Raw genomic sequence first — 25,988 nt, 5'->3', positions numbered from 1 at the left:
TGAGGAAAAGAGCCACATTTATGTAAGTTGTTATGTGTTTGTGTATTAGAGGTCTTTAAATATCATGGCACTCGCTCTTTTGTGACGCACCCTGAGCTCTGGGAAATGTTTCCCCAAACATTTCAAAGCCAAAGCCTGCAGAGTAGACATGCCATAAATAGACAGCAAGAAGAAAAAATAAGCGATGATGTCATGAGTAATATCTGTTTTGCTGACTTTCTTTGTGTTCTTGTGAAACAGAAATACTGGCTCAGAGTGCCACAGGCTGAAGCGCTGCGAGTTTGCAGGATGGGACTCGGAGCAGCAGTTTTCTCTCAGAAAACCTCAACACATCCAAGCTGCTGCTGGCCCAGCGCAGGGCAGTAGAGATGGGGAGGTAGAGGATGGGGAAGATGTGCAGACTGTACGAGTGATGGAGAGAAACCTGGAGATTGTACCTGGAGGGAAGCTGTGTGTGACTGTCAGATGCCAGGCCAGGTTAGGGGATTTGAACGAAATGAAAACATAGTTAAACACACTTTATGTCCGCCCAAATGTATAGGCAAGTAAGGTTGACGTACTTGTAAATCTCATTCTATCGTCGCCAACGCAGCAATGTCGTGGTTGCGTTGCAAAAAGAAAGCCTTGTTGTTTGAGACAACTAAAAACGAATGGTTATATTTTATTTACAATACTGTTCCAGAACAATACAATCTGAATATTCAAGTGTGTGCAGTACATTTCACAGATGATTGCTTCATGAACCTGTGAGAGATCAAGACTGGCTGTGCACCAAAGCTTTCGTTAAAAGTGGCGCAATTTCAACCATCACAACCTGGAAAGGACAGTCTTTGTTACGGACTTATGCGAGTTGAGTTTGTTGTGTGTTTGTAGCGCATGTTGTTTCTTTGTGTGATCTACAAATGCAGACACGCGCGCAACGTGAAAAGAGACAACATAAGTCACAGTTTAGACAATCAAGTCAAGGGTTCACCCTAAGCAAGTCAAGTCGAGTCCTGATAAGTTTCAAGTCAAGTCGCAGTACTAAAATAAACAGAGGACATTTTTTTTCGATACATGTTTATTTTTGCGCAGAAAAGATGAACTTATATACATATATTAGGTAAATTAAATTGTAAATATAAATACATTTTAAGTGATGATCACTTGTCTATGTATGTGCTCAAAGTTTGGTTCCAGTAGTCACACATTTTCATGTTTACATAGATACAGAAATGTAAGACTTCTATGTCTATGTGACTGCTGCTTCCACCACAGGTGCTTATTATAGTGCTGCAGAGTCACAATAATTAATTTAAAACGAATTGTATTACTTTATTTGACTTTATTAAAAGTTCAAATCATTGTCGAGTCTTCCACTTTAAGTCAAGTCAAGTCACAAGTCACTTGCTCTCAAATTTAATTCAAGTCATTTTCTTACTTCAATCAAGCAGGTCGCAAGTCCTAAAAATTCAAGTCCCCCTGAGGTCTGCGGAGTATTGTCTCAATAAATTGCAGTTTACCAAAACCGGTTTGAACTTTCCCTGATTCATAACGTCATAAACCTGTAACCAATCACATTTACACGTTTGACCTCATGGATCAACACTTCAAGTCATAGATATGTAAGGATGGTGCATAGACTGAAGCTATCTCTGCACTTCTGTTGCAAATATGCGTTATTTATGTGAAGCGAACGTGTGCATTGAGAAACAGGCTTTTTGCTGATTGAATTCCAGCTGCACTGGAAAACAAACAAACAAATAAAGCGGCATGCAGCAATATTGGGACTGCCCAAGGAATCTAAAGACACCAAGACCATGATTTTCTGATGAACATTTCAAAAGTAAAGGGCAAAAATAATAATTTATTAAAAAAAAATTCATGGTGCAAACAAGGAGTAAGTAGTTCCGTATATATAAACATTCTGTCCAGTCGTTTCGGTGTGGTTTGGTCCGGAGAGCACATTTTTGTTAGTAGCGCTATAGAGTTCATGTTACAGACCCTAAAGTTAGGCAGATGACTATAGAAAATGTCATATTTTTTTATGCTCACGGTTCAATGGGCTGCCATAGACTGCCATTGGGGAACAAATGTAATAATAAAAATAGTAAAGAAAACTTTCATTTACAAAGGGGCTTCAGCACCTGCAGTGCTTGGTCCCTAAAAACAACATAGTCAGGTTGGTACTGTACACATGAAGTGCACAGAATAAATCCCTTCTTATGATTCAGAAGCACTCGAATATCTAAAACTTTTTCCCTGTAGGACTCTGGGTCGCTCTGATGAACTCTTGCTGCTTCACTTCATGTCTTTCACTATCGGGAGGCGCCTGGTGGTGTTGGTGAACAGCGCTGAGGAGAGTTTACTCAAACCCAGCGCTCCCTACTGTCCTGTAACAACACAACAACGACAGGAGCCTTCCCAGGTGCTCACGGTCTCTGCTCCCCCTGCTCCTCTCAGGTGTGGCTCATCGCTTATGATTAGTCGATCTAATCTTAGATTTAATGGTTCTGATATCATAACTGTGTTTCTGGTTAATTTATTTGTTTACAGGGACAAATGCTTGACATGTGCAAAGCAAGCATACAGTTACATTGCACATATTTGAAGACCCTACAGGATGTAATTAGGTTTTGTAACCTGCTAGCACTGAGGTCAAGAAGAGTATGCTAAACCGATGTACGTACCTTGAAAGCAGCAACACCAGGCGCAGTTGGCATAATTGCATTGCATTGAATTGCAGTAATAAATGCTGCTTGTTTGTGTTGTAACCTACTGGAGCAGAATATGTTTCAGGGCTCCAGACAAAACAATAAGTTAAGGAGCCATTGGCTCTCATAGGGGAAAAATATCTTTTTAAGAGACATTTAACATGAATTTAAATCCTATACCTTTAGTCAGCCGGTTGTGTGTAAATCTTCAATTTTATATGATTTGCTCACACAAAGTTTTTCTTTCAAGTTGTTTTCCCTCATACGGAATCTTTTTGGTTAATTCCATTCTAAAATTTGGAATAAATCTGCAGAATTTAACTGAATAGTTATAAATGTGTGTAAATGTGTTTATACGCCACTGGGCTTCACATGAGTGATTTGTCCTGCATCTAAAGTATTGGTCAATGCAAGGCCACCTCACTAACCTCTCTCAGGCACTTTATCTGGCCCTGATAAATTCCAAGACCCTTCTTTGATGTTACCTTCACCCATCCGCAGATGCATATCTGTAGCTTATGTCCTGTAAGTCCTTTTGTTCCTACATCTGTCGTGGCTCCTAGTCATTTCCATTCCTGGCTTTGTTGCCGTTTGGTCTGTCCATGAGTCATCTTGTTTTTGATAGTGTAAAGGGTCCCCCCATCTTTGGTTATGTTCTGACGGATCCTGCCGACATGGGTAGCTAACTCTGACAGTGGACTTGCATGTCTACTATCAGAGATGAAGAGAGAAGCATAGCAGGCAGGAGACAATGTGATATTAGATGTTATACTGAGGAATAAAAATGAGCAGAGTTTATGGAATAATCTTAGTTGCGTTTCGATGCTCAGACACACCGTTTGACCAGAAACACATTCAGCAGGCAGTGTGATATGTAGTGGTAAATTACTGCTTCATAACATTCATTGTTACTTTATTAAGAACCTTGAGAAGAGACCACTGGAATCTCAGAGTTCAGAATTTCATCTTCTCCAGAAAAACACACATACAAACAAAATTTATGAAATTCAACTCCTACGATCTATCACCTCAAAAGAAATATGCAGAGTCATTTTTAAAAGCATTAAGTGTTTTTTGACAGGCTTGCGAAGAGACATCTGCCAAACTTTTTGGGAAACTATGCAGTACCACAGGCTCTCCGGGATTGTGTTGAAGCCCAGAGAGATGTGCTGATAGTCCAGCCTGCACTGGCCGAGGTAACAGATCTGTGTGTCGTATGTTACCTTATATTATATCAAGCCATATTATAAATGTTCAACCGGGGGTTTGCAGTCATTGTTTGAACTAATTAGAAATAAGTGGATACATGTATGTTTAACTGTGCCTGACTGCAATATTATCAGATGACATGTTTTTTATTCACTTTTGACTCTTTCAGACTTTTCGCGGTAACTCAAATTGAAAGTGCACGCCCATCAATGCTCTTCGTCAGAGTTACGGAAGTTTATTGGCTTCAAACTTATAGTGAATCAACAGTTATGCAGTGATAATGCGATGATGTATTGTGTGCTTGTGCTTTAGTTCTGCCCACTGCACTGCTTCAGGAGCTCGACTGGTTTTAGAAAAAAAACTTACTGCTGAATCTTATATAGATCTTATTTATAAATGTGATCCAAACGAAAAACTCTTTGAAGATATGAAGTATGCAATACTACTCTATAGGTACTCGAGGTTAATATGAGATTGGCAGAAATGGATGTTAACTCCGCTTTAATTTCACATGACAATGTTTTAAAATATATTTGTAGATTCTAATAATTTCATATTTAATCATATTTAATATCTTTCGTAAATGGCATTATTTTATGAATAAAATCTGATATCAGTACCACTACTGGTGGATCCATAAAATCCTTTTTTCTTAAATATTGAATGGCTTTAATTAATATTCAAATTTAGTATAATTGAGAGCAGTCAATGTTAACATATATGGCTTAAAAAAAGTTAAATTGCAGAGAACTTTAAGAAATCTTTACAAGCCCATAATTATAATTTCATATCTGTGCCCTCCCTACCTATCCAACAGGTAGGGGACAAACAGAAATTCTCAAACACTTTGCAGTCTTAACCGCTAAATTTCACATTAAACACAGAAGAATTTATTTTAAAGCTAGATAGCACTACAGAACACATTGAATTCTTCATTTATTTAGATTTTTTGATTAACATTAGTGAAAGGAGTCACAGCAGCAGGTTTAAGAATGAATCCCCTTAAAAGCTGCCCCTAGAAATGACATTTACGACTTTATTTTACTTAGAGACGTCTATGCTTAAAGATACTCTACAAAATGGGCTTTATGGGATAATATTGTTGGTTTTTGTTCATTCAAGCATGAAAGAAAACTTAATTGTGGTGCACTGTCTGACCGTGATTCACCCACAGAGATTTGTTATTCTGGACACCTCAAAGCAACAAAATGATGCTGAAATTGTTTAAAAGCCTAATAAAAGTGGGATCATATAATGTAACGCTAGCAAAAGGATGACAGAAAAAAACGAATGCAGCCAGAATTACGTTAAATGTTTATTAACGTGTTAATCGGAAAAAAAGAAAATTGCACCTGTTAATGTATGATTTTTGACAGCACTAATATATACGAGTATGTGACTATATAAGAGATCTAACGACAAAGATAATGACAAAGATTCATGTATTGCTCCTCTGTGTTTATAGCCGCTGAGTTTGTTGACGAGATCGCGCTTCTCTGCTCTTTTGTGGTTGGAGGAGCTGCAGGCTGAGAAAGAGCTCAGAGAGTTGAGCATCACTGGCGCCATCCTCAGAAAGGGAGCTGTGTACTTGCACCTGGAGGTGCCAGGACTTACAGAGGGTCGCCCAAGCCTCTTTATTGGTGGGACTTGTAACACTCATGAAGCTTACTAACACAACAAATAAAACTGTCTGATTAGACTGTGTCCACACCAGATGTGACACAGAACATAAAAAAATAGTATAGAATCCATTTTAGCTTATTGTGTATGACTGTGTATTCTAATTGTTCTGCTTGGCAAGAATGCACATTTGTTGCAGTGCTAAAGGAGTAATATAAAGTGGAATATATTGTAATGTTGTCTACATTGTACACGACAGGCGGCAGCGCGACATGACAAAAGACCTTAAAAAACGCATAAGAAGCCATTATAATTTCAAATATTGTCCACACTGAATGCGGCGCAGCGAGACGTTACAAACCTATTAAGAACAAGCAGGTTGTCATGTCGTGCCTGTCACGTCCAGTGTAGATGCGGTGTCAGGGTGACAGCCCTTCTTCATTTTGACATGATGCATATAAGAAGGCAATAAACTACTTTTTTTGTTGAATGAATCGAACTACTTAAAATATTTATATTTTGTGCAAGACTTGAATCACATTGCATTGTGTTCAATAAATGTTTAATACATTTTTAAAGAATTTAATATTCAATAGTTTTTAAATCATTTTGCAAAAGCTAAAATCCAAAAAAGTTTACAAATAAGAACAGCATTTTGTCTGAATTTGATGTTGCTCAGTTCTGTTTAATTTAGATCTCAACTTCTTCTAAAATTTCTTAGAAGTAATGAAAACTAAGAAATGATTAGCAATGCATGTATATAACGTTTAACAATTGCAGGCCTGGCCAGTAAGTGCTCAGTTTGTTGCATTGTTGAGATCTCTCCTGAGACTCTGATGGAGACATTTCTGGATCTTTGTCTTAGAAGAAATATTTGAGATGCAGGAGAGTTAAGCAAAAATTCTCATTTGCTGTCCTATTAATCTCACCGCTGTCTTGGAGAAATAATTGAAGTTGTTTGGCATGTAAATGCTTAGATATATATTTGTTTAACACTGTTGTAGGTGATAAAGTTCTTCTGAAGAAACCTTGTAGTGGAGGAATTATTGTTGAGTACATATCTTACGTCACAGAGGTAAACCTTTTGTTCACTCCTTTTTCTTAGGAATATGGACACTATTTAAAGGTAATTTACTGTGATTCTTCTGTGTTTTGACAGATCACTGATGAGGATGCGAGCTTGCGCGTAAATGCAGACTTTCACAAGAGCTATCTAGGAGAACCTCTGGATGTCGAGTTCACATACAACAGGTCCTGCTTTCACCTGCACACTGTTGTTCTGATTTAAACTGTAATTTTGACACTGAATATTTCATTGCATTCAGGTTAACCATGAGAAGGTGCCACTGTGCTTTGGAGCAAACTAAACATTTTGGAGACAACAGTAAGAAATAGCACTACATTTTGATCTAAATAAGCATTGTACACTACATGTCTAATGTCACATGCAAATTTGGAGTCAATTGCATTGCTTCAGCTATAACTGGCCCTTCAAATGGGATTTGATTTACAGTAGGCATGATCTCATTTATTGCTATTTAACTCTTTAATTTGACTGCTTGTAACCCATCCCTGGTGCCTCAGTAAAGAAGTGATAAAAAAATGACAGGAATCGATTCCTAGCTTCTGTTTTCGTGTCCAATTCGATTCAATTCTAATTATCTTAAGCTTTCACATTTCATCAATTTTCTATTACAAAAACCTTCATATCTTGTCCAGCAATTCCAATGTAAGAATATCATTAATAATCTTTCTCTGTTATTTATCTACTAGCTGTTTTCAAAATAAGCACAGGTCAATTTACATGATCAACTATTTTATCAAGTCAGGGTTAGACTCTTTTCACTCTTTTTTTTTTTTTTTGGAATCGATTCTCAGCCCTACTCGGCCGTGTCTTTTTGGTTACGAACTAGAGCAGTAACTACAAGCTGAACCTGTTTTAAAGAAATGAAATAAATTAAATGTCAAATGTATAAAAGCTTAACTTGATGCTCATGTCGGAAGCTTGAAAAGATGATCTCCATCCATCCATTTTCTTCCGCTTATCCGGGGCCGGGTCGCGGGGGCAGCAGTCTAAGCAGGGATGCCCAGACTTCCCTCTCCCTAGACACTTCCTCCAGCTCTTCCGGGGGGACACCGAGGCGTTCCCAGGCCAGCCGGAAGACATAGTCCATCCAGCGTGTCCTAGGTCTTCCCCGGGGTCTTTTCCCGTTGGGACATGCCTGGAACACCTTCCCGGGAAGGCGTCCAGGGGGCATCCGGAAAAGATGCCCGAGCCACCTCTGCTGGCCCCACTCGATGTGGAGGAGCAGCGGATCTACTCTGAGCTCCTCCCGAGTGACTGAGCTTCTCACCCTATCTCTAAGGGATCGCCCGGCCACCCTGCAGAGAAAGCTCATTTCTGCCACCTGTATCCGGGATCTTGTCCTTTCGGTCATGACCCACAGCTCATGACCATAGGTGAGAGTAGGAACGTAGATTGACCGGTAAATCGAGAGCTTCGCCTTGCGGCTCAGCTCCTTCTTCACCACGACAGACCGGTACAGCGACTGCATTACTGCAGTGAAGAGGTCAGAAGCTGCACCAATCCGTCTGTCAATCTCCCGTTCCATCCTTCCCTCACTCGTGAACAAGACCCCCAGATACTTGAACTCCTCCACTTGAGGCAGGAACTCTCCACCTACCTGAAGTGAGCAAGCCACCCTTTTCCGACTGAGAACCATGGCCTCAGATTTGGAGGTGCTGATTCTCATCCCAGCCGCTTCACGCTCCGCTGCAAACTGTCCCAGTGCATGCTGGAGGTCCTGGTCTGATGGGGCCAGCACGATGACATCATCCGCAAAGAGCAGAGATGGAATCGCGTGGTCCCCAAACCCGACGCCCTCCGGCCCCTGGCTGCACCTAGAAATTCTGTCCATAAAAATTATGAACAGAACCGGTGACAATGGGCAGCCCTGCCGGAGTCCAACATGCACCGGGAACAAGTCTGACTTACTGCCGGCAATGCGAACCAAGCTCCTGCTCCGGTCGTACAGGGACCGGATAGCCCTTAGCAAAGGGTCCCAAATCCCATACTCCCGGAGCACCCTCCACAAGATGCCGCGAGGGACACAGTCGAATGCCTTCTCCAAATCCACAAAACACATGTGGATTGGTTGGGCAAACTCCCATGAACCCTCCAGCACCCTGGAGAGGGTATAGAGCTGGTCCAGTGTTCCACGACCGGGACAGAAACCACACTGTTCCTCCTGAATCCGAGGTTCTACCATCGGCCGGATTCTCCTCTCCAGTACCCTGGCATAGACTTTCCCGGGGAGGCTGAGAAGTGTGATCCCCGATAGTTGGAGCACACCCTCCGGTCCCCCTTCTTAAAAAGAGGGACCACCACCCCGGTCTGCCAGTCCAAGGGCACTGTCTGTGACCGTCACGCGATGTTGCAGAGGCGCGTCTGCCAAGACAGCCCCACAACATCCAGAGTCTTGCGGTACTCAGGGCGGATCTCATCCTCCCCCGGTGCCCTGCCACCGAGGAGTTTTAAAATCTAGCTAGATGATCTGTTTCAGCAAAAACATTAGCTTGTGTAAATGAAGACTACACATGATTATTTGGGGACTAATCAACAGAGATTTATTCACTGATTTAAAAAAGCAGGTACAATTAGTACTGATATTAGTAAGAAAAGTATAAAGGTATACATATCGTGTTATTATTTTTTGAATGCATGAAAACATTGATGTAGACTAAAGTAATACGTAAATGCATTATAAACTTTACTTGTTAGCAGTGTCCGGTAAATCATGAAAAAACACATGAATTGACATTAGACAAACCAAACATGCACTACTGAAATGAAGCCATGGAATTTTTAAACTTGTTAACTTGTTTGAAACGGTGAGCAGTGTTTTGTTTTTTTGAAAATGTGAAGTTTTGATTTGCTTATTTGTGTTGTTGTGAAGTTTTGTTTCCCAGCGTGCTGACACTGCAGCCTCCTCAGTGGAGTGGAGAGTGGGGTGTACAGGACAAGGGTGCAGATCTCCCACAGGAGGTGAAAAGAGACAGCCACAGGTCATTCATGGGGTTCACCGTAACATTAATAAAGTTTACTGTCTGTCACATTAGGTGAAAGACCCAAGCAGTGAAGAGGTGGAAGGGTCATGTTCTTTGACTACAGATATGGTGTCCGTGTCCACACAAACTAAAACAGGTAGTTAGGCTTTTTTCTTTCCCCCAATAAGACGTAATAAACAAATGATGATGTATTTGTAACAATTTACAATAAGGTTCCATTTGTTTACAGTAGTTAATGCGAACTAAAGCCTGTTTTTTATTTCTGCATCGGACCTATGCCAAAGGCAGCGCGGTGACTTTCAATTACACTGGTGCGATAGAAAAGGGCCAATAGGCATGTTGCTTGTGTAACCAAGAGCCGAAGAGGAAACGCTTTGTTGTGTACGTTGTCTGAGAAGAATTTAGCAGTAACAGCAGCCAGTAAACAGCCCCTTTGCAGCTTGAGTTAAAAAAAAAGAAAAACATTTATTTATTAGTAATTTATTTAGAAAATTCATTCAGAAATGCGTATGAAGGGAGGCGGTTCAAGGAGACCAATCACAGCGCTTGCTGTGTGCGTTGAGTTGGTGTGCTGTTTTTATATACCCAATCAAATCGCAGTGAAAAAACAAGCCACACCCCCTATTTTTCCATTCAAAATTCCATTTCACTCAGAAACGCTTCAGAATACGGAAGTAAGAAACTATTGCATCTTCTGTTTAACAGGGACTTTAAAATCCCAAAATGCATTAGGTTTATTTGACTGCACTGAAAAAATAACATTTTAGTGTGTAATCGTCATGCTCGCTGTTTGTTCACGTTAGCTAATGCATTAACTAATATTACATGGAACCTTATTTTAAAGCGGTAAAAGCTATTTTACTTTTAGTGCATGTACATTACACTTTTACTTTACTTTTTATGATGTCGTTTTGTGTTTCCTGACATTCCATCAACTATTTTCAGATTTAACAATGACTGCAAAACACATCCCAAATCCCGGCGAGTTCTTCAACCCTCAGCTAAATTCTGCCCAGCAGGAAGCAGTCAAACAGATTCTGAGAGGAGACTGTCGTCCCATACCATACATTCTGTTTGGTCCTCCCGGCACGGGCAAAACCATTACTCTAATAGAAACTATACTGCAGGTACATTATCTTTAATGGACAATTCAATGATGAGTTTGGATGAGTTTTAAACAAACCCTGGATCACAAATCCACAAATCTGACTGAATTGGTCACTAAACAATGTTTTAACTTCAGTGTTTTTAAGCAGAACATATACTGAAACTGCTGCGTTAATGCCAAATAGCCCACTAAAACCATATTTGGGACCCTGGACCACATCATTAGGGGATTTTTTTAAAATTAATAAACTTTCCTTTTAATGTATGCTTTGGTAGGATAGGACAATATTTGGTAGATAACTGTTTCAAATCTGGAATCTGAGGGTGCAAAAAAAAACTTTGCTCGGAAATTGGTTATAAAGTTGTCCATTAGAGGCGCTGTAAGAGGACTTTGCTAAAAATAAATATGTTTGTTTTAATACGCTCTTTTGGCTTACTGCTGTAATGAAGTTGTGGAGAGTAAATAAACCCGAAAGCTAAAATTCTTAGTTTTACATGGATACCAAAAGTGGGTAATTCTCAAAGAGCCGGCAGCGAGCAAAGTTTGTAGCCGTGTTTCTGGCCATTTTTGTATCACTGTTTTGCTTCATCCACTCGATTACTTTACGATTTACTTAAAAATGTAATGCCTTATTGCTTAATGATTTTTGGCATAAAATAAAAATGTATAATTTTGATCCGTACAATGTATTTTTGGCTATTGCTCCAAATATACCTATGCGACTTAAGACTGGTTGTGTGGTCCAGGGTCACATTTTAATCTTTATAACTCACTCATTCAATTGATTAAATGACATATTGTAGGCTGCTTTTAATGGTGCAGGAGAATGAAAAGCAACTGTTTGTTATAGGTGAATCATCGCATCCCTTGTAGCCGTGTGCTCGTCTGCACGCCCTCAAACAGTGCCGCTGACCTTATCTGCCTGCGCTTACATCAGAGTGGATACCTGCATGCTGCCAGCCTGGCTCGAGTCAATGCCACCTGCCGACCAGAAGAGGTGCTGCACTCTCCACCTGTTTCTGCTTCTTTTCACTTTAAATTCACTATTATTTCTCCCATTCGTTCCCTTGTTCTTGAACCAAACCTACTCGGCGAATACACTTCATATTAATAAAGGAATAACTTTGAAGCTAATCCTGTTGTACTGTCCCAGGTTGAAAAAGCACTCCGGCTTGAAGTGACTAGCGCACACAAGCAGGTTTTTACTTATGGTTTCTGAGGCACTTCCACTAAAAATTTAATAAATCCACTCATCCGGTCTCCTCCAAGGCTGGGAATCTAAATAAGCATTTGTGTTCGTCTGTGCAGCCAAAGACAGTTCCATGTTAACATGTTTTCTGCTAACTTTTGCCATGACGTCAGAACAAATTCACAGCTGTGACAAAACAATGGCGGCAGCACTCTGGGTGGAAACGTGTGTTGTAATATTATAATAAGAGTGTCTTCCTACCTCAGAAGATGTGCTAAATAGGATCAGCTCGATTCCTCATACGCTTGCAGAGAAAGCCTCACTAGACATAATTTTAACATTTTATCTTAAAATATTTAACAGCAATTAATAAGAAGCTTAAAAACAAATGTTTCATTATTTGTTTATTTAAATGATGTTGAAGGAAGAAAAAAAACATTTACTTTTTTAAATGATGTCTCAATTTAAGAACAAGTTATAATTGGGGTAGGCCTATAGCCTATCAACAAGTAAGATAAGACTGCTTTATAAAAAAAACATGATGTAATGTAAAGCAATGTGTGTAAACCAAAAAAAGTGAATAGAAAGCAATGGACAAAAAGTACAAAACAAGGAGGCTACAGAAGAACGAATTAGATCTCCTGCAGAGCGAATGAAGAAGCCGCTAATAAAGGAGACTGCCCATTTTAGCTCATTTATAGTACTAAACACTCAAATGATTATGATTTTAAGATTATTTTACATGTTTTTGTTGGGGAAATGCATGCATTATACTCAGATTTAAGTCGGCACAATGTTTGTGAAGAATAACTCCGTCTGAGGAATCTGTGCAAACTCTGCAAGAACACACGGATAACAGTGCTAAAGCGATCACGTTTATTGAAGCGCTTTTTTTGTGATAAACATTATTATTAAACCAATTTCAAAGTTCTTTGCATCTTGAGCACATAGAATAAAACTGAGATGAGATTGTCTCAGCTTCTAGATGCATTCATTGCATTTACTGCTCATTCTGCAATCTAATAATGTCAATCCGTCTTTCATGCAATGAATTTTAAATATTCAAATATTGATTTTTATAATTAAGTAATTTAGATCATTATCTACATTTCCGTTTTAACCTGCATTCTGCACTTCCGTCTGCATTTTCCATATCGCGGCAATAAGAAACCAATATAGTATGGTTCAGCATGGCTCCAGTAAAATTATTAATAGCCACTTGATATGACGGTTTGCGTAAAGCCTACAATTTCCCTCTTTCAAAACACCCCCTCAACTAGTCTTTCAAATGATAATTTCTGTGCGTGCTGCAATTAACACAAAGGAAACGCATGCTAGACCTGACCTAAAATTTCATTCCTAATATACTTTTAAAAACTATTAATACTATTTTTTCAAACATATTATTTAAGTATGTTACTAAAAATGTTTTCAAGCGAAACATTAAAATGAAAGACATTTGAATTATAACATTTTGTGTAATTTTTTGTGTAATGGACTGTTGTTTTCAGTGTCGACTAGTAGGAGCTGTACGGTTTAAACGATTAGATGTCTAGTCTCGCACATCCCTAGTATCAGATGAACACTTGTTCATCAATGGTGTTTTAACTGTAAACTGTATGTGTTAAAGCTGTGGCTACATTGTGACCATTATTTTCCAGAATGCAAGCACCACGATTATTACGAGCATTGTAACAATGTTTTGTAAATTGCAGTCTATGCCAGAGGAGTTGCGTCAGTATGCGAGAGCTGGAGAGGATATTCGGCATGCCAGTTTTCATCGAATTGTTGTCAGCACGTGTTCGAGTGCTGGAATGATGTACCAGATCGGCCTGCGGTGAGATGCTTGCATAGCGCAACCATTTATTTTTCATTAAATTCATAAAAATCATAGAAATGAATACGAAGATTACATTATTAGATGACTACGACATTGATAATGCCGCATACATAATGCTTTTTTAAAGAAGTAAGGGCATACAGGTGTAGAATGATATAATTAGGGATGCACCGATACGATACTCTGGATCGGAATTGGGGCCGATCCGGATGTTTTTGCTGGATCGGGTATCGGACTGACGGGTTCTCTTCAGTCCGATCCGTTGCGATACCCGTGGAAGTTACTCTAAAGCTTCATAAGGGACTATCTATCAGGAAATTACCATAAACTGTGTCATGCACTGTATTCGTTGTCATGTATTTTGATAGCTTTATGTGAGGAATAAACCAATATAGCATAATTAAAAAACTCTGAACTCCGCTGGTGCGGTCATCTGTCAATCTCAATCCAGCATGCGTGTGTCCGGGAACAGTCAGGACGTTACTCTTTCCAAAGTTTTTAATATTCTTCATAATCACTAGATAAAAGATTGTGGTTTTGTTTAAAATGCATTTTGCCGGAGACTGTACTCGCTGAGTGTAATGTTATTAGATTCAAGCACTGGAACCGGTCTATGTTATGCGTCATTCATACACTATAACTCTTTTTTTTTAACTTTAGGATGGATGCAAAGTACTATGATTTAAACACATAACATATCTCTTCTCTTTGTGTTATAACTGTTTTGAACTTGGGAAGCAAAGATCCCCGCGACATCATGATCATCTCTATCCGGGATGCTCGTGAGTGAAGCGGGTGCATTAAGCGCATCATTCTGCGTCCAATGCGCATGACTTTAAATAACGTAGAAGCGAATGTATTAAGCGCATCATTTTGTGTCCAGGATGTGCATGAGCGAGTTTGGAGACTTTTATATTGTGATAGCTTTGTGCAATAAACAGAGATTTATTTGTTAAACATTTTGTAAGTATCTGTGCTTAGTGAGACCACATTTTGTTTTGTATGTATTTTTAAGTTAAATAAAGCACTAAATAACATTTAAAAAAAATCATACTTTTAAGTAAAAATACTTAAGTGAAGGAAAATGGTAGATTTTAATGTACTCATGGATTTAAAGTAAAAAAAAATAAGAAAATGTATGGACTGTAGTGGAGTAAATATGCTGTGCTTCATAGTGTAGGAAAGTATTTTTTGTCCAAAGTTCTCTGATGAAGTACATATATTTTAAAATGTACTTGAAAGTAAACATTCTTAACTATCCACCTCTGGCAATAAAAGTTAAAATATGCAAGTCTACGTTGATCATGAAAAACAGTGCTAGTATCAGATCAGAATCGGTATCGGCCGATACACAGAATGCAGGTATCGGAATCGGATCGGAAAGGAAAAAGTAGGATCGGTGCATCCCTAGATATAATAGTGAATGAATGATGACACCGGGTTGTGTGTAATCCAGTGTCACATACTCCACTCAAACAGTTGGTGATTTTAAGTGTGTGAACTCTGTTTCATTCAGGCATAGACTTTAAGTCTTTTTTAACTCATTCCCCGCCAGCCTTTTAAAAGAAAAGATGCCAGCCTAATTTTGCCGTAATAACTCGTCTTTGGGGGGAACCGTTTTTTTTTTATCAATGGTGGTGAAAGAGTTAAAAGCTGTTAACATTTTATCTTATAAAGAGGCATTCATATGCAAACTCTGCAATGGCACACAGATAATACAGAGGCATTCATGCCACCCTATGGAGCCCCTAAAGGACATGGTGGTGTAAAAAATGTAAGTGGACGAGAGAAAAATATTTTTCAAAGCAAAGAATATGGACTAAGAATAGTTTGCTAAGAATATATATTAGTTGTAAAGAATTTTTTCTGAAGTTGTATTTATGAGTTGCGAAATAACAATTGGGTGGTTAATATTTGCATATGAGCTTCACAGTTTTATTTTGACTTTATTTTTGCACTTCTTAGAGTTTTTGAGGGAAAGCAAAAGTTTTGCGAGAGAACTCAAAAGCTTGGTAAAAATGTGAGGGAGTAGAATTGTTTTTCATCACCATGTATCTTTAGTGGCTCCGTACCAGCCTGACCTCACAGGTATTCATATAGATTTACTTAGCTTATGTATTTCGAAGTTCCTAAAATCTTAAGAAAAACAGCAGAAGTGAAGCCCTATTCGTTAACCTTCCAAATACGAATGAAAATGAGTTATAAGGGACTGTTGTTAATTCACATTTTCAAGTGTGTCTCAAATACCAAGATATCTGTTTTTAGGCACATGTTTGTTTGTGTCTGTTGTTTCAGTGTTTGTCATTACACCCATGTGTTTCTCGATGAGGCTGGTCAGGCCACTGAACCTGAAACTCTGATTCCTCTTGGTTTACTTTCTGAGGAAAGTGGACAGGTAAAAACTTAAGTGTTTCTGTTTACTGGTGAATACACACACACAGCTGTGGGCTGACATTTGCTGGTAGCCTCTAGATTTCATCACTTTTTCATCTAGATCGTGCTGGCTGGTGATCCAAAGCAGCTTGGACCAGTTATAAAGTCGAAAGTTGCTTCCGCTTTTGGACTGGGAGTTTCTTTCCTTGAGAGACTGATGGGATTGCCACTTTACAGCTGCGGTGAGAGAGGCTACAATCCCAAATTGGTGAGTTGATCTAAAGGCCTGTGTGCTGCAGAATTGAGCTCCAGACCTAGTTGAGATCTTCAAGATACAGAAACTGTCATAGCGTGACTTGCAAAAAGCTAGAATTGTTTGTTGTACCATGTTTATTAGAGTTGTGTTCAAAATTATTCAACCCCCACTGAAATTGATTGTTTTGGTCGGTTTGACATTGATTATGATCATTCAGTCATCCTGCTTACAATTAAACCAAAGAGGCATGTGTAGGTCAGACAAATATAACATAACATTTATAATGAAATGACCACAAATGTCTTTTCTGAGCTCACGTCATTATCAGTTTTATTCAACCCCCAAGTGACATTCAATCTTAGTACTTAGTACAACATCCTTTTACAGTTATAACAGCTTTTAAACGTGAAGCATAGCTTGACACAAGTATCTTGCAGCGATCTACGGGTATCTTCGCCCATTCATCATGGGCAAAAGCCTCCAGTTCAGTCACATTCTTAGGCTTGCGCACTGCAACTGCTTTCTTTAAGTCCCACCAGAGGTTCTCAATCGGATGTAAGTCTGGTGACTGCGATGGCCACTTCAAAATGTTCCAGCCTTTAATCTGCAACCATGCTCTAGTGGACATGGAGGTATGCTAGGGATCATTGTCCTGTTGAAAGGTCCAACGTCTTCCAAGCCTCAGGTTTGTGACGGACTGCATCACATTGTCATCCAATATGTCCTGGTACTGAAGAGAATTCATGGTACCTTGCACACGCTGAAGCTTCCCAGTACCTTCAGAAGCAAAACAGCCCCAAAGCCTGATTGACCCCCCGCCATGCTTCACAGTAGGCAAGGTGTTCTTTTCTTCATAGGCCTTGTTCTTCCTCCTCCAAACATAGCGTTGATCCATGGGCCCAAACAGTTCTAATTTTGTTTCATCAGTCCACAGAACACTATCCCAAAACTTCTGTGGTTTGTCCACATGACTTTTGGCATACTGCAGTCGACTCTTCTTATTCTTTGGGGACAGCGCCTGGGAGTTCTGGCATGGAGGCCTTCATTACGCAGGGTGCGCCGTATTGTCTGAGCAGAAACTTCAGTACCCACATCTGACAAATCTTTTCTCAGTTCCTCAGCAGTCACACAGGGACTTTTCTCCCCTCTACGCTTCAGGTAGCGCACAGCAGTCGAAGTCAGCATCTTCTTTCTGCCACGACCAGGTAGCGTTTCAACAGTGCCCTTTGCCTTGAATTTGCGAATGATGCTTCCTATGGTGTCTCTTGGTATGTTTAACATCTTTGCAATCTTCTTATAGCCATTGCCCTTTCTGTGAAGAGTAATCACCTGTTCTCTTGTCTTCCTGGACCATTCTCTTGACCTCACCATGTTTGTAACCACACCAGTAAATGTCTAGAAGGAGCTGAGTATCACAGTCCTTTTAAAGCTGCCTAATTGGTGCTTATTAGGCTTTATTGCTGCTCCCTGATATCCACAGGTGTTTTCAATACCTGATTGAAAACACTTCATTGAACCTCTGTTCTTCAGAGTGGTAGTCTTTAAGGGGTTGAATAATTATGTCAATAAAGAATTCACAAAAGAAACATTTACTACTGTATTACAAAACTAATTGATGTCATTTTAGTTGCATATGGTTCTTTAAGAAGTCCTTGTAGGATTTCATTCTGAATACAATTACAAATGTACACTAAATTCCCTAAAACCATTTACAGCATTGGGGGTTGAATAATTTTGAACACAACTCAACTCAACTCAACTTTATTTATATAGCGCTTTTTACAATTTTCATTGTTACAAAGCAGCTGTACATGAGACACATTTAATACAAGTATGAATTCTAAAGCAGCCCCCCCGGCCAGGCAGATAGTGCAAAACAATATGCAAACGGTGGTGAGGAACCCAAAACTCCCATCGAGAAAAAAAACCTCAGGGGAACCCAGGCCCAACCAGGGGATTCCAGTTCCCCTCTGGCAAAAGCTGCTGCCTCTGCACAAGCTCAACAGTGCTTGCTCAACAAGGCTTAGTAAAAATATAAAAATTAAGGATTAAAGATTATCATTAACAATCTAATAGCATTTGAAATGTTGTAGGAAAAACAAAGTTGTCGCGTCCTTTATCCAGCTCTATCCTCTTAGCACTTGTCAGGTCACCGCTTTCAATTCTCAGCTCTGCCATCAGGTCTGGGCATGAACTGCATCCTGCGGTAACCTTGGAACAAAGAGACAAGACTGGCTGAGAGTAGAGTACTGTTCTGCACTCTTTGATGCAACAAGTACATCATTTGTTGTTGGATGTGTTCCTGGTTCCGGTTGATCTAGATAATGCAGCCTAAATCCTCTGAGGATTAATATTATGGAGGTGTAGTGTATGCAAGATTAAAAAGATGAGTCTTTAGTCTAGATTTAAACTGACAGAGTGTGTCTGCCTCCCGGACCGTGCAGGGAAGAATATTCCAAAGTTTAGGCGCTAGATAAGAAAACGATCTACCACCTGCACTTGATTTTGAAATTCTAGGTATTACCAACTGACAGGACCCCTTAGAGCGTAATGTACGTGGAGGTCTGTAATACAATAGAAGTTCATTCAAATACTGCGGCGCTAGACCATGTAGGGCTTTATAGGTAATAAGCAAGATCTTAAAGTTAATGCGATGCTTTATAGGTAACCAGTGCAAGGTTGACAGAACCGGGGTTATATGCTCATACTTTTTTGTACGTGTAAGAACTCGAGCTGCCGCGTTTTGAACCAGTTGCAGTTTTTGTAATAGGCCCGCAGGGCAACCACCTAGAAGTGCATTACAGTAATCTAGTCTTGATGTCATGAATGCATGAATTAATTTCTCTGCATCTGAAAGTGACAGTATATGACGTAATTTAGATATATTCTTAAGATGGAAAAATGCAATTTTACAGGTGTTTGCGACATGGCTTTTAAATGAGAGAGTACTGTCGAATACAACGCCAAGATTCTTAGCTGATGACGAGGATTTTATGGAGCATCCGTCAATCGTTAAGCAGTATTCTTGGTTGTTACGCATAGCAGTTTTCGGTCCAGTAAGTAACACTTCTGTTTTGTCCGAGTTTAGTAGTAAAAAATTGTTACTCATCCACATTTTTAAGTCAACTATGCAATCCTTTATTCGATGAAACTGCTGGGTTTCATGAGGCATCGAGGAAATATAAAGTTGAGTATCATCAGCATAACAGTGAAAGCTAATTCCGTGTCGCTTTATTATATCTCCTAGAGGTAGCATGTATAATGTGAAGAGCAGGGGTCCCAAGACTGAGCCCTGTGGTACACCGTACTGGACTTGTGATTTGCGGGACACCTCATTGTTTATTGCTACAAATTGAAAACGGTCGGATAAATAAGACTTAAACCATTTCAATGCTATTCCGTTAATGCCAACGTAATTTTCGAGTCTATGTAGAAGTATGCTGTGGTCAATGGTGTCAAATGCAGCACTGAGGTCTAGCAGCACCAATAACGAAATACAGCCACGGTCAGACGCTAAAAGCAGATCATTTGTAACTCTGATCAAAGCAGTCTCTGTACTGTGACATGCTCGAAATCCAGACTGGAATTCATCATTAATGTCATTCCTTTGGAGGAAGGAGCATAATTGAGTTGAAACTACTTTTTCCAGAACTTTAGATATAAAAGGTAAATTCGATATAGGCCTGTAATTCCCTAGTTCTTTAGGGTCGAGTTTGGGTTTTTTTAAAAGAGGCCTTATAACAGCCACCTTAAATGCTTTAGGCACATGTCCTAATGTCAGAGATGAGTTAATAATACTAAGAAGAGGATCTATAATTTCTGGGAGCATTTCTTTCAGTAGTTTTGTAGGTATAGGGTCTAGCACGCATGTTGTTGATTTGGATGATCTAATGATTTTAGAGAGTTCATCGTGATCTACTGTAGAAAATAATTGCAATTTCTCCTTAGGGGTGCTGTAGTTAGTTTGTTCAGCGGATTTCACTACAGGTTGCATTGTTATAATTTTTTCTCTTATATCTTGGATTTTACTCGTGAAGTAGTTCATAAATTCATCACTGTTATGCTGATAATCAGAATCTGACGTCGATGACAACTTATTTTTTGTTAATTTAGCCACGGTGTTAAATAAGAACCTAGGGTTGTGATGGTTTTCCTCTATTAGTGTTGAAAAGTAGGCGGATCTAGACGTTTTTAATGCATTCCTGTAATTTCGAGTACTATCCTTCCATGCTATACGAAATACCTCTAAATTCGTTTTCTTAAAGTTGCGCTCCATTTTACGGGATGCCTTTTTTAGAGTCTGAGTGTGTTCATTATACCACGTTGTTGGGCTGCTATTTTTAATTTTCTTTAAACGCAGAGGAGCAACTATGTCTAATATTTCCGAGAAAGTAGAGTTAAAATATTCAATAGTAGTGTCAAAATCGTCAACGTTATTACTCATGCTAGATATTTTAGACAATTCAGGCAGATTATCGAGAAACGCATCTTTGGTAGTTGAAGTGATCGTTCTACCATATTTGTAACAAGGAGTTTGATTTGCAGCCGTAGGCCATTGAAGCAAACATAATATCAGATGATGATCCGAAATATCTTCACTCTACTGAACGATTTTAACATCGTCCACATTTATACCATAAGAAAGTATTAAATCTAAAGTATGATTACGAAGGTGAGTGGGTCCTGACACATGTTGACTAACGCCCATGGAGTTAAGAGTGTCTTTGAAAGCCAGTCCCAAGGCATCTGTATCATTGTCTACATGGATATTAAAGTCACCGACGACAAGGACTCTATCTGCGGCCAGTACTAGTTCTGATAAGAACCCACCAAAATCTTTAATAAAATCTGTGTGGTGCCCTGGAGGCCTATATACAATAGCTAGAATAAATTTTAAAAATGTTTTGTCCTTAGTATTAGGTGTCGATACGTGAAGTACCATGACTTCAAAAGAATTGTATTTAAAATTAGACTTCTGAGAGGTAATAAAATAATTCTTGTAAAGTGCAGCGACACCTCCCCCTCTACCTTTTAGACGAGGCTCGTGTTTATAGTAATAATCATGGGGAACGGATTCATTTAGAGTAATAAAATCATCTGGCTTTAGCCATGTTTCTGTCAAACAAAGCATGTCTATTTTATGATCGGTTATCAAATCGTTAACAAAAAGTGCTTTATTTGAGAGAGATCTAATATTAAGCAATCCGAGTCGTAACAGCTGATTATCTGTATTTTGTTCATGTTTGATTTGTTTAACGTTTATTAAATTACTTTCAAGAGGTTTACGCAATATCTTATGTTTGCTAATCCGGGGGACAGACACAGTCTCTATTTTATGTTGTTTGTAAGAAGGGATTATTACATGTTGTATATTTTGTGTATTCTGTAACGCGAGACGGCAAGCAGACAGTTGGTTAAGCCATTCTGTCTCCTTCCTGACCTGGGCCCTAGGTAGTCAGATTTTAGCATTATTAAGACTGTGTGCCAAATTTCTAGAGAGGAGGGAAACCCCATCCCAGGAGGGATGGAGACCATCTCGTTTCAACAGGTCAGGTCTGCCCTCAAAACTCTTCCAGTTATTTATAAAATCTATGTTATTCTGCAGGCACCACTCAGACAGCCAGCCATTTAATGATGATAATCTGCTATAAATCTCATCACCACGGTAAGCAGTAAGGGGGCCAGAGAATATTACAGTGTCTGACATCGTTTTTGCGAGCTCACACACCTCTTTAATATTATCTTTAGTGATCTCCGATTGATGGAGTCTAACGTCATTTGTGCCGACATGAATAACAATCTTACTGTATTTACGATTAGCCTTAGCCAGCACATTTAAATTTGACTTGATGTCAGGCGCTCTGGCTCCCGGTAAACATTTGACTATGGTGGCTGGTGCCTCTATGTTAACGTTCCGGACAATAGAATCACCGATCACTAGGGCACTTTCAGCAGGTTTCTCAGTCGGTGCGTCACTGAGCGGGGCAAACCTGTTAGAGACTTTAATCGGAACGGTTGAGTGATGTTTTGTCCTGCGACTATGCCGTCTCACCGTCACAAAGTTTCCCAGCTGCAGGGGATTTTCAACCGGAACCGAGCTGTGTGCGCTAACATTGCTCGCATCCGAAGTGTTTTCTACGGTCCTAACACTCTTACTATCCTCAAATAAAGATTGGATGCGAGACTCTAATTCTAAAATCTTCTCCGTCAGCCTAACTACTTCCCTGCATTTATCACATGTAAAACCCTCGCCGCTGACAGAGAAGGCTAAACTAAACATATGACATGAGGTGCAAGTAACAACAATAGGAATAGAAGCCATAACTCACCGGGTATGAAGTGCAATCCTAACTTACCAAGGTTGCTTGATGAGTCTTAGTATATACGCTTAAAAAGAGAAACAGTTAGCACACAAGACAAATAGGGGGAGATGATATTCCACACTGTAAACAGAAGGCAAGCTAACACGCTAATATGCTAGCGGCGTTACGCTTCAATTAATATAGATTTAGAAAATAAAGTTATAAATAATTCGGCAACGACAATGATAGGTAACTATAGTAAAATACACTAATATTTAGACCAGGAACAAATGTGAGGTGAAGCAAGTGTCAGAGGATACAAACTAGCCGCCGGCAGCGATGCAATCAGGTGTGCAACAGGTGTCTCACGAGTTTCCTCCTTCCTCCTGTAGACCTCCTGTAGAACAACTGTACATCTTAACAAACAACCCTTAAAAAATATAACAGAAATGTCATGGTAATTTGTTGCCAGTTCTTTATCAGCATATTTTTTATTGACCATTCTGTTAATGTTAAAACACATCATTTAAAATAAAGGTAAAACAACATAAACGTAATATTGAAAATTCCTTTTTATTAATACAGTATTAAGTTCCATATATTCACAGATTGACCGTGAATTCAAAGTTACAGACCAATAAATGACGTGCTGTCACATGGATAGTTCAACCAAAAATGAAGATTCTGTCATCATTTACTCAACCTCTTGTTATTTCAAACCTGTATGACTTTCTTTGACAGAACACAAAAAAATGTGTTAACTGGCAACATTTACTTGCATTGGTGTTGTTTCATACAATGATAGTCAATGGGGTCCAGTGCTGTTCGGTTACCAAATTTCTTTACAATATTTTGTTTTCACCAGAGCGACTAGAAGGTGAGTAAATGATGACAGAATCTTCAATATAAGTTGGTAACGAACAGCACCGTGTACATAAAAAAAGAGAAAGAAACGTTGCTCAACGCATGACACTTACATTGTAACAATAAAAAAGTTTTCTGTTTATGGAGTGTTGTTCCAATCCTGGTCATGTCACAGGTGACAAAGCTGGTGTATAACTACCGATCCCATGAGGCTTTGCTGGAGTTGCCATCGCGGCTGTTTTATGCCGGTGAGCTGTGTGTGCGTGCCCCAAGATCAGTGGTGGATTCCCTTTGCCACTGGAACGGACTCCCCACTAGGGGGTTTCCTCTTACTTTTCATGGAGTCAGGGTGAGTGAATAATCATCGTCTTGTTGTCTTTATGCACCCAGTTTTCTTCTCATCAGTCTGTGGCTTTTTATATGAAGGGAACTGAGATGCGAGAGGGAAGCAATCCATCCTGGTTCAATCCTGCTGAGGCGGTACAAGTAATGATGTACTGTTGCCAGCTAGCAAAGAGACTGTACAACCCCATACCAGCCACAGACATAGGCATCATTACTCCCTATAAAAAACAGGTAAGGCTCTTTGCACAGCTGAATGAAATGCAGAGATAAGCAAGGAACCCGCCAGGCCTAATTACATAGGAGGGAGCTTAAATGTATTCTGAGAGTCTTAAATGTGCTTTGTGATGTCCTTTACAATGTTTTTGGCCCTCCTTACACATGGTATAGTGATGGTACATGAGTGCAAACAATGCAAAGTATTCTGGCAAAGAATATATCATTCAAAGCTTCTTCACAAATTGCTGCTACACCCTTGTTATCGTTTCCGACCTCTAGTGGCAAAAATTACATATTGTTTTTTTAATTCAGTCTGACTGGGAGCTAGAAACAGAGCGACTTGACCGTCTGTGTAATTTTTGCATTGACTTAATTTGAGCTTTAAAGTTTTTTAGCATATGCCAAACAGTTGTATCACAAGTACACCTTTGTTATCATTTTTTTTAAAACACAAGTGCTGGTTATCACATAAATAGACAGGTAACTGAAAAATTTATGTTATACAAATGGATAAATTAGGGCCATATAAATTTTAGTTTTTCCCAAATTAGTTTTTCTTTTAATTTTTTTGGAATTCTGTATTTTATTGTTATACAATACATTTGTTCATAAATAGTATACTTTAGTATTTACCACAATAAACTGCAGAAAAAATATTATATATATATATATCTTAGTATACTTATATATTTGAACCTTATTATAGTAGATATGTTGTTAACTACAGTTTATAAATTTACTACAAGTAAATATTTTTTCATCTAGTTGAAATGCGGGGGCGCTTGAGTTTCAGTGTGTTTGACATTAGCTTCACTTAGACTTGCGGTCACCAACCCTGCTCCTGGAGATCGACTGTCCTGCAGACTGTAGCTCCAACCCTGCTTCAGCACACATGTCTGTAATTATCAAGAAAGCCTGAACACCTTGATAGGATAGTTCAGGTGTGTTTGATTGAGGTAAGAGCTGAAATCTTCAGGACGGTCGATCTCAAGGATCAATGTTGGTGACCACTGACTTAGACAGTAAAACACTCATGTGTTTTGATGTGTGGATAAAGTTCACATGTACATGTCTTTGTATAGTAAGATACAGACAAATCCACGCTTGTAAAATGTTAAAATGTGAAGCTCATTCACTCTTAAAGATGCAGAACAAACAGATGACATATTTGAATAGTAGAATTCCGCTTTTGTGATTCCTTCTGTTTTTCGCACAGATCATAGGGCTCTAGATCTATGGACTCGATGCAGCCGGAAAACAAGTTTTAAAATGCAAAACAAAATAGAAACGAAAATAAATAGTGGTGCGCCATTAGTTAACCTCACACATGAACAAGCAAAATGACAAACACACTTCGCAACAAGCGGCTCCGTCTAAAGCACCTTCCAAACTGTACTGCACGCATGCTACACTATTACATTTATTCCTGCCACAGCATATGCGACATACAGTGGGTACGGAAAGTTATATTGCAGCCATTTGCTAAAATCATTTAAGTTCATTTGTCTCCTCATTAATGTACACGCAGCACCCCATATTGACAGAAAAACACAGAATTGTTGACATTTTTGCAGATTTATAAAAAAAAATGAATTATCACATGGTCCTAAGTAATCAGACCCTTTGCTGTGAAACTCATATATTTAACTCGGGTGCTGTCCATTTCTTCTGATCATCCTTGAGATGGTTCTACACCTTCATTTGAGTCCAGCTGTGTTTGATTATACTGATTGGACTTGATCAGGAAAGCCACACATCTGTCTATATAAGACCTTACAGCTCACAGAGCATGTCAGAGCAAATGAGAATCATGAGGTCAAAGGAACTGCTTGAAGAGCTCAAAGACAGAATTGTGGCAAGGCACAGATCTGGCCAAGGTTACAAAAAAGTTTCTGCTGCTGTTAA

General features: G+C 39.2%; 1 protein-coding gene across 2 annotated transcripts in view; it reads left to right on the top strand.

Moving 5' to 3' along the window:
* Positions 1-25,988, top strand: part of mov10l1 (Mov10 like RISC complex RNA helicase 1) — a 65,769-nt gene that overhangs the window by 25,628 nt on the left and 14,153 nt on the right. For both annotated transcript variants that reach the window (XM_056744227.1, XM_056744226.1), the window contains exons 8-23: positions 241-477; positions 2,248-2,442; positions 3,775-3,889; positions 5,368-5,542; positions 6,527-6,597; positions 6,682-6,773; positions 6,848-6,906; positions 9,479-9,567; positions 9,642-9,726; positions 10,536-10,717; positions 11,549-11,695; positions 13,603-13,724; positions 16,023-16,122; positions 16,222-16,368; positions 23,698-23,871; positions 23,949-24,098. In XM_056744227.1, the coding sequence (XP_056600205.1) occupies positions 241-477; positions 2,248-2,442; positions 3,775-3,889; positions 5,368-5,542; positions 6,527-6,597; positions 6,682-6,773; positions 6,848-6,906; positions 9,479-9,567; positions 9,642-9,726; positions 10,536-10,717; positions 11,549-11,695; positions 13,603-13,724; positions 16,023-16,122; positions 16,222-16,368; positions 23,698-23,871; positions 23,949-24,098 (2,140 nt within the window). The remainder of the gene's footprint in view (positions 1-240; positions 478-2,247; positions 2,443-3,774; positions 3,890-5,367; positions 5,543-6,526; positions 6,598-6,681; positions 6,774-6,847; positions 6,907-9,478; positions 9,568-9,641; positions 9,727-10,535; positions 10,718-11,548; positions 11,696-13,602; positions 13,725-16,022; positions 16,123-16,221; positions 16,369-23,697; positions 23,872-23,948; positions 24,099-25,988) is intronic.

The sequence above is a fragment of the Triplophysa dalaica genome, chromosome 3 (genome assembly GCF_015846415.1).
Source record: "Triplophysa dalaica isolate WHDGS20190420 chromosome 3, ASM1584641v1, whole genome shotgun sequence".
Taxonomy (NCBI): domain Eukaryota; kingdom Metazoa; phylum Chordata; class Actinopteri; order Cypriniformes; family Nemacheilidae; genus Triplophysa; species Triplophysa dalaica.
This window is presented reverse-complemented; position numbering and strand designations above follow the sequence as displayed.